The 9559-nt window shown below is 30.8% G+C and overlaps 1 protein-coding gene across 1 annotated transcript; it reads left to right on the forward strand.

The window, feature by feature from the left end:
* The first annotated feature begins 395 nt into the window (after nucleotides 1-395).
* LOC127262638 (very-long-chain aldehyde decarbonylase CER1-like) lies at nucleotides 396-7249 on the forward strand. The gene is made up of 10 exons (XM_051291426.1): nucleotides 396-543; nucleotides 650-873; nucleotides 1254-1486; nucleotides 2407-2626; nucleotides 4949-5324; nucleotides 5407-5514; nucleotides 5619-5819; nucleotides 5935-6033; nucleotides 6202-6375; nucleotides 6859-7249. The coding sequence occupies exons 1-10, from the start codon at nucleotides 484-486 to the stop codon at nucleotides 7039-7041; spliced, it is 1878 nt and encodes a 625-aa protein (XP_051147383.1). The 5' UTR covers nucleotides 396-483; the 3' UTR covers nucleotides 7042-7249.
* The last annotated feature ends 2310 nt before the right edge of the window (nucleotides 7250-9559 follow it).

The raw sequence follows: 9559 nt of genomic DNA on the forward strand, positions 1-9559 counted from the left end.
ACCGAACAGACCCGAAATCATATATACATTCAATGTTAGTGAATGTGAAGATACAACAGCAGCAGCACAGCACAGTTCAAATGCACCAAAATTGGCGCTCAACCCACGGCAGCAATATAAATGACGTTCCTTCCAGTTGGCCTAACCTCTCTCTCTCTCCCCCTCTCTCTCTCTCTCTCTCTCTCTATATATATATATATATATATATATAATGTTACTGCATTATTAAATGGAGCAATTGTATTGGCAGTTGAGACCAATAAATTCTCCAATTTAACGCCTCACACCATATCTTGCATAGCCAATTACTAACCACCATTTGGTGTTAGGTATAGCAAACTATATTCAGTATATTACATTACAGTTTCACACATACACATTATATATCTATCTATCTATCTATCTATATATATATATATACACATTCTTCATCGAAAGTGATTCAGACAAAGAGTTTGGCCGAACAGAAAAAAGAAATCGACAATGGCTTCCAAACCAGGGTTTCTCACTGACTGGCCATGGACATTTCTTGGCTCCTACAAGGTTCAATTATTCTTATTTATTTATTTATTTTTTAATTTTGAACTCGGCGCGGTTCATTTTTATTCGATTTTGATTTTGATTCGAATTTTTTGATGTATATATGTAGTATGTAGTGTTGGCTCCTTTCGCTATACGCGCGACGTATTCATACATGACGAAGGGCGAGGGCGAGAGGGATTTTTCCGAGTTTCTTATACTTCCCTTTTTAATATGGAGAATGGTGCACAATCAGATATGGATTTCTCTCTCCCGATACCGGACTGCGAAAGGAGCCAACCGTATAGTCGACAAAAATATTGAGTTTGATCAAGTTGATCGCGAAAGAACTTGGTATATACATATATATATATATGTAAATACTCCCTCCGTCCCATAACAATCTATCTATTTTTTTATTTTAGTACATCTCATAATAAAGTATCCATTTTTTTAATAAATGTACTATATACTAACATTAAAAATACTCTTCCAATTTACAATATATTATACAAATACCATTACATTTATATCATACAATACTAATAAAGTTAATTTAGTCTTTTTACCTTTATTTCTACTACATCTCAATATAATACTAATATTCTTAAAATTCCGTGCAAAAAGCAAACATATAAATAGATACGAGACGAAGGGAGTATATATATATATGCATTTGATGATTATTACATATTGTAGCTATTTCAACGATCTAATGGAACAGTGCCGCGCAGGGATGATCAAATAATATTCAATGGACTATTGTTCTACATCGGGCAAAAGTACATCGAGCAAGCTCACCATCTACCGTGGTGGCGGACCAATGGTGTAATCTTGACAGCTTTGCTACATGTTGGGCCGGTCGAGTTTTTATACTATTGGTTGCACCGCGCGTTGCACCACCACTTTCTCTACTCGCGCTACCACTCCCACCACCACTCCTCCATCGTCACCGAACCCATTACTTGTAAGAAAATTATAATCTCAAAGAGAAAAAAAAAATACAAGTCTTTTTACTTGGTGATTTTATTTTTTTCAACTTTCTTACTATATATATAGTCCTCGATAAAACATAATACCTTAGATCTCATAAATAACACATCAAATTCACTGTTCAAACTATCAAAAAAAATAAAATTAGATTAAATACTTATTTTTTCATATTATATAAAAAAAATTAATTTTACATTTAAACTGTCACATCAATAATTATTTATAGCACATCAACTATTCCACTTCAAAAATTTTTACTATTCAAAATTAAAACCCCTAAACAAACACACTAGTGAACACCTTATACGTTGTGAGAAAATTACAAAAAATATCTTCCATGTATATCCAATTATCACTTATCCTTTATTTATCTCGTTAGAAAAAAAAAATTATCTTACACGTATGTAAAATTCACCATTTTTGTCCTCTAACCTTGCGTCATGTTTATACGACGACTATTCCACGCTCCGGCGGAGGACATAAATGATGACTTTTGCAAACGTGTAGGATATATTTTGTCAGCTAGATAAATAAAAGATAAAAATGATAATTAAGTATACGTGGTAGATATTTTTTACAATTTTGTCTATATATTGTATATCAAATTCTAAAACATTTGAACTTACACACAGTCATATATATATTACCTATAGGACAAAAATGCAAAGCCAATACTCACCTCAAGGAAAATAGTCACAAATACATACCCTAAAAAAATAAATGAATTCTTTGTAAAAAAACACATGCAAGTTTAACTATTTTATTATTTTCCAAAACCTTATTATTCATTTGTTTTATTCTAACAAAAAAAAAAAACCCCTATTTTTATTTTTTAGTTTTTAGGATGAACAAATAATGAGTTATATTTTTTGGTCGTAATATTCTTGTATGCAGCTGTGATCCATCCTTTCGGAGAGCACATCGCATACTTCGCGCTGTTTGCAATTCCTCTTCTTACGACAATATGGACCGGGACAGCTTCCCTTATCTCCTTTGCCGGCTACATCACTTACATCGACTTCATGAACAACATGGGACATTGCAACTTCGAACATATACCTAAATGGCTCTTCTCTGTCTTCCCTCCGCTCAAGTACATTATGTACACGCCTTCGTAAGTATATATTCATTACCATCCCTCCATTTTCAAGTTTGTTTTGGATTGAATTATGTTTTAATAAATTATTTTTCGATTAAAATACATCTTGGATGCAATGATAAGTATTTAGAGAAAAAAATTATTGTTTAGTGTTATGATTTGATTTTTTTTGACGTGAAATATAAAAATCATATCATTAATATAAAAAAATAATATTTTATATTAAATGTTGATTTTTATAAAAAAGTAAAATATATACTGGGGGTCGTGTTGAAAAAAAAATGGATGAACAAATATATTTTTACTATAGTTTGTATTGTGCGGAAACAAGATATATATATATATATATTTACATACTAACACATCCTTAGATTGTGTTCTTTTACAGAAACATCGTTTTAGAAATGACCATTTCATTATATAAATATTATTAACTAAAATATTTATGAATTATAAATTTATATATTTATCATAAAACTCAATAACTCCACTTAATCAAAATCATCATTCTCCGTAATTTTTAAATATATATTTTTTTATCACTAATAATAAAAATAATCTAAACTATATATACTAAAAAAAAAAGTAATTTAGTTCGAAGAAGTTGAGATCCGTACTAAAAATGCGAAGAAATTATTGAACATATATGTAAATAAATTTTCTCCTGGGATTTAGCTTTGTTTTTTAATTTTGATTTTTGATTTGAATAGTGTGAATTATATGTCATGTTTTTGTGAGCAGTAGTGTATTTTTATAGAAAATCGTAAAATCGTAAAATCGAATAATAAAAAAATTAAATAAAATTTTAAAAGAATGACCACTCTTTTTTTTTTTTTCATAAAATAGTCGTGTCTATCAGTTTTCAACATACCATGGTTCTTACTAATTACAGCAGATCAGATATACATTTATTGGAGCTGCTATATGTTGTTAGTACGTAGTAATGTGATATTGTAGGCTCAATAAATGCCTTGTCGTCGAACATTCATTGTTCGACGATTTTGTGGCTATCTACATCTCACAATTAATAAAATTTCGATGAAATATTGTTACTTTTCAATTTTTTAAAATTAAAATTAAAAAAAAAAAAATCGATTTTGATTTATTTTCATGTTCAAGGTGCTAACATAGTTACACAATATTATGGATATTTATAGGATAAATTGCGTGACACCACCTATTTTTTATTATAAATACATAAAATATTTTGTATTTGACTTATTTATTGTTTTATAGTAAACTATGCACAAAATACTATCTTCATTCACATGCTATTTGTAAATACACACTTAATTATACATGTATTAGATGAAATATCTTAAATGTCTAAACAACTACTTAAGCAGAAAACTAAAATTAAAAATAATATTTTCTCCGTCCTACATTTTGTGTCCCGTTTATTGTAGATACGAAATTTAAAATAAAATATAATTAGTAAGTAATTAAAAAATATATTAGTAAAACTAATTATTGTATAATAAAATTAATTATAGATTAACATTAAAATAATTAAATAGTATAATTAAGATTAAAAAAATTATTAATTACGAAATTTAAAATGCGACTAAAGTGTATAATTATATTTTCTAAAGAGAAAAAAGATAAATAATGTGAGACCAACAAAAATAAAAATAGCTGACGAAAAAGATGAGAGGAAAGGAGTAAAAAATTAGCATTCAAGATAGACACAGTCACTCTTAAAGTCTTAACTACCTCAAATTTATTCGATCCCAACTACTACTATTTCAGAAGATTTATTATATTGTATTGTTTTAGTACAAGACATTAAATTCATGCCTGTTTCTGCTTCTCATCTTTCTATTTTTATCCTCGTTTCTAATTCTGTAGTCTGACTGAAACTGTATCAGCTTTTTCATCTGTTCTAGTTTGTTGTGTAAGAATCAGAAACCTGTCTGGACTCTGGACACATTCTGATCTTCACTTGCAGTTTGAAGTGTTCTTATTTAAGAATTATTTACTGAGATGTAAACAGCACTGCCAGGTACCATTAAAATAATAAGATTAATCGATTAATAAATATTTCGACAATTATAGTCCAAAGAGATCATAGTAAAAGATTTAAATTGGAAAGGTAATTAAAGAAATACTTGACATAATACATATTCACAACTATTGTTGTTGTGTGTATTATATATATTTTTTTTTTTTTTTTTTTTTTTATGATTTGGAAATCCGTAGTCAGATCTAGATCTAGAGACGTCCGGAGTTTAAACTTATGAATTCACGGTCATGAATTCACCCCATAACCATCGAACCATTCTCTTACGGGTCAACTATTGTTGTTGAATTAATTGGTTGTTTGTGATGCTATTGTAGGTTCCATTCATTACACCACACTCAATTTCGGACAAATTACTCTCTATTCATGCCATTCTACGACTATGTCTATGGAACAATGGACCAATCCTCGGATTCGTTGCATGAGAAGTCTCTAGTAAGAAAAGAGGAGTCGCCCGATGTGGTGCATTTGACTCATCTAACCACACCTAATTCGATATACTATCTTCGGTTAGGATTTGCCTACTTGGCTTCCGAGCCGCACAAGTCCAAGTGGTACTTGTGGCTAATGTCGCCTGTCACTTTATGGTCGATGGCTGTCACTTTGATCTATGGTCGTACGTTCATCGTTGAAAGGAATCTCTTCAAACGCCTCAAATTGCAAACATGGGTTGTCCCCAAGTACACCGTTCAAGTAAGCCTTCTTCTTCTTCTTCTTTTTCTCGATCTTTTTTGGGATATGGAAACAAATACGTATACTTTTGTTCTTTGTGTAGTATTATATGCAATGGCAAAGGGAGTCGATTAATAAAATGATAGAGGATGCGATACTTGAAGCCGAGGAGAAAGGAGTTAAAGTGCTAAGCCTAGGGCTCTTGAATCAGGCACGCTCAAGTATTTGTATGAAAATAGTTCGATTGAATTCAAAATCTTCTCATTTTCCTTTTCTCACTAAAGTTTGAATTTTGAATTTTTATGTTTGGTTTAGGACGAGGTTCTCAATGGAAATGGCGAGTTGTTCTTAACAAGAAACCCGAAGTTGAAGGTAAAATTAGTCGATGGAAGTAGTTTAGCTGTCGCTATTGTGCTAAACAGCATTCCCAAAGGAACAACTCAAGTGCTACTTCGAGGCAATCTAAATAAGATTGCTTATTCGATTGCCTTAGCCCTATGCCAAGACGAAGTCGAGGTACATTCTATTCTATGAATGAATCCATTTTAATTGTTTTAAACAATAGGATGGAACATTTTATTGTGGCTTAGTATGGCTCTTCATAGATTCCTTGTTATTTCAAATCAAATAGGTATTCACTCTTCGCGAGGACGAGTATAAGAAGCTCAAGTCGAGTTTTAATAGCAAGGCTGCAAACAAATTGGCCATCTCTCAATACAATCTTCCGAAGGTGTTTAACCTAATTATATGTTCTCTACATGTTTATTATTTTTCATGCTTAGTACTACGGAAGTGATAGACTTATTTTAAAGTCATTTCTTTGATTACACGGTGAATTTATTCTATCTCGTTGTTTAAAAAAAATGAATCCTAAGTAGAATTAAGCGTAATCGCGCAGGTATGGTTGGTCGGAGATGGAATAAGTGATGATGACCAGTTGAAGGCGTCGAAAGGGACAATATTTGTTCCATTTTCTCAATTTCCTCCGAATAAAGTGCGCAAAGATTGTGTGTACAACAACACACCATCAATGTTGGCTCCAAAGCATTTTGAGAATGTCGATTCTTGTGAGGTTAGAAATGACAACCTTCCTCTCAATGTTATCGTCTTTCATTTCAAAAATACTTTAAACTATCTTCTTATTTATTTTTATTATTTTTTAATAAAATATATATTTTTTAATTTTCGTGTCAACCTAAGTGAGCTAATTTTACCGGACTAAGGGAGTAATCAAAGAGGACTTGGCAATGGTTACAACAAAAAGTATTAAAAGGATACATCTTTGTTTTGTAAAAAAAATAAATGACAATAAAAATAGTTTAATCCTAACATCCAACCTTAAATTTGGTAAAAAGACAAGTATAAGTTTCAATTATTTTCAAATTGATGATTCAAAACCCTAATTATCATCCATATTAATAGGAATTTCTTAGATTAAACTCTAGTTCAAATACCTCAACAATCTTCTCTTCTAATAACTTTCTTGACAAAGTTCTAGCCACACACACACACACATATATATATATATATATATTCTTGTGTTTCCTTTCGGCAGAACTGGTTGCCGAGACGAGTGATGAGTGCCCAACGAATAGCGGGAATATTGCACGCTGTCGAAGGATGGAGTGAGCACGAGTGTGGGAACACAATGCTCAACGTGGAAAAGATATGGCAAGCTAGCCTCGAGCATGGTTTCCGCCCCATGACGATGTCGGCAACTTTGTCCGAACATAAGTAGATGAAATTAATGTGATATCCTCGAATCTTAGGCTGGTGTTCACCGTAAGTAATGCCATAATGTTTGTCGAAAGCTCACCATAAAACATGTGTGTTTGCCTGATGAGCTTTGAGAATATGTAAGAAGCTAAGGTTTGTTTGTTGCATATTTGGTGATGTTTATGAAATAATTTTGGTATCAAATGAGTTTGATCTTATAATATATGCAGTGTTTGTGTATCGATTCGGGTTTTATTTTTTATTATTTTGGTATATGTTGAAAACACCATAGTTATGTTAGATGATCAAATGACTGTCTAAAAAATTATGTATCTATGGATTTGATTGTATTTTACTCATAACATTAAAGTATACATACATATAGACATGTAAATTCTAAAGGAAACAATTCCGAGTAAAGAAATCTAACTTAAACCACAATCCAATTCCCATGCTATTTGTTTGGGCTTTTTATTGAGCTATTACTTAATCTTCACACACACACACATATATATATATATATACATATAAACTCCATAGAGATCTAGAAGGAAAAACAACACAAATGACCAACTAGGATAATAATGCTTTGTATTCAATTGTTCACTACACCAGTTGTAAAGAAATTTTGATAATCAAGATGAAAATACAATTAAAAAGATAATAATTTGGTGATCCAATTTAATAAAATTGATAGAGTGGTCAAATCAAATATTTTAACTAGTATTTTTAGTCTTAGTTTTAGAGAAAATATAAGAAGTATATACAAGTGTGAGATAAAAAAAAAAAAACACACATTAGTTGTCCGCGGCTTGAGAATTGTATGGATGGACTAAAAAATATAAAATTAAAAGGAAAAAATTTGGGGGGCACACTGCCGAACCCGAAAAAAGGGGCCCTTTAACCCCCCCAAAAAAAAACCCCTCGGCGGTCTCACCGTTGGCATCCGAGGGATTAAATATATAATACTCTCCTATTTTAAGTCTATGCTTTCTCTGCTATTGCTTTTCACTTTTCAATAGTGATTGTGAGGTCGTTAAGTTTCTTTTTTTCCGTCATCAAGACCAATTGAGACTAAACACATCTCAATTTGTCTAAAAACCACTTTATTTTAACAAGTTAGTTCGATTTTTCGATCTTTGAATTTTCTCAAACTTCAAAATTCTTCCATTCAATAGCTCATGAATGTAATTAAACCTCGATCAATAAATAGGCTTTGTTCTTGCATAAAATGCAAAACTCTTAACCAAGTGAATTCCACTCTAACTGTCACTAGGAAAACTGTTATTTAGATTTTTTCCCAACTCAAGTATGAACTTTAAAGTCAAACTATTTTCTTGCTAGTCTTCATTACTATAATGTATTAAGCTTTTGTCGTCAACTAAGTAGCTATAGTTTTGATGTCCATGAGATTTCTGTCCCTCCATAAGTAAATACATATCTAGATATATAATTCTTCACTTTACTCATTTCCAATGTTTCTTTACAGGATTACTCATCAATCAGCTCACCACCCCCGCTATATGTGCAATATCCGGTCTTGTAGTAATCGTTGCATACATTAGGCTTTTATAGTGGATGCATATGGAATATACCTCATATCAGCATGTTCCAACGTATTATTTGGTGGGCCAATGTTCGAAACTTGAAAGGACTCCCCAAATGTGTGCTTACATTGTAACACCTCAAAAATACCATAGGAGTGTCATACGCCAATACCAAAACAACAACATGTATGAGGAAGGGGTTACCGTGTTGAACTGGAGAAATCAACATGGTGCTGATTTCCCAAACAATACGGATAATATATATAGCACATGTCTTTATTTCACACAATACGTGCGGCGTGAAGTGAAAACTTGCTATACGTTTATGTTTATAGCGCATGTTGTATATGAATATATGATAATGCTAAAATCAATTGTTGTATGTACTCTTAAGACTATATCATGTATAGTTAATTCATATGTTGTACTTCTATTATATTAATATAAATAATATGTTGATATGTATTCAACACTGTAACGGCCGCCACACATATAGGCATGTCATGCCTCGACACAAAAACTAATTAAAATGAGTTTATAAATTATATTTAAAATGATAAAATAAATCTTTTTTATGTAAATAAAAAAAGATTCCAAAAGATTTGAAATATTCAAAACTAAAAATAATAGCAAAAAATTTAAGACAAAGTATTCAAATAATTTTAAACCTTGCTTTACATAATTAGTAAGAAACTTGTCAAGGTGAATAAAAAGTATTTTCAAATTGTAACTTTTTAGTATAAAAAAAGGCTACTTGTAATTGATGAATTTTGCGTAGCCTAGTAGCTTATATATAACTTGTATAGGTGAATTACTTGAATTTTCAAATTGTAACTTTGTATCATAAAGGATTACTCGTGACTTGATGAATTTTATGGACAATAAAATTTAATTAATAAATTTTTCCATATTTGATGAATGAGTTTAATTTAAAATGAATATTAATTAAATCTGTTAGATTTATAGGGTTGCTTACTTATTGATGCTTCATGC

The sequence above is a fragment of the Andrographis paniculata genome, unplaced genomic scaffold (assembly GCF_009805555.1).
Source record: "Andrographis paniculata isolate CXL003 unplaced genomic scaffold, ASM980555v1 Contig15END, whole genome shotgun sequence".
Taxonomy (NCBI): domain Eukaryota; kingdom Viridiplantae; phylum Streptophyta; class Magnoliopsida; order Lamiales; family Acanthaceae; genus Andrographis; species Andrographis paniculata.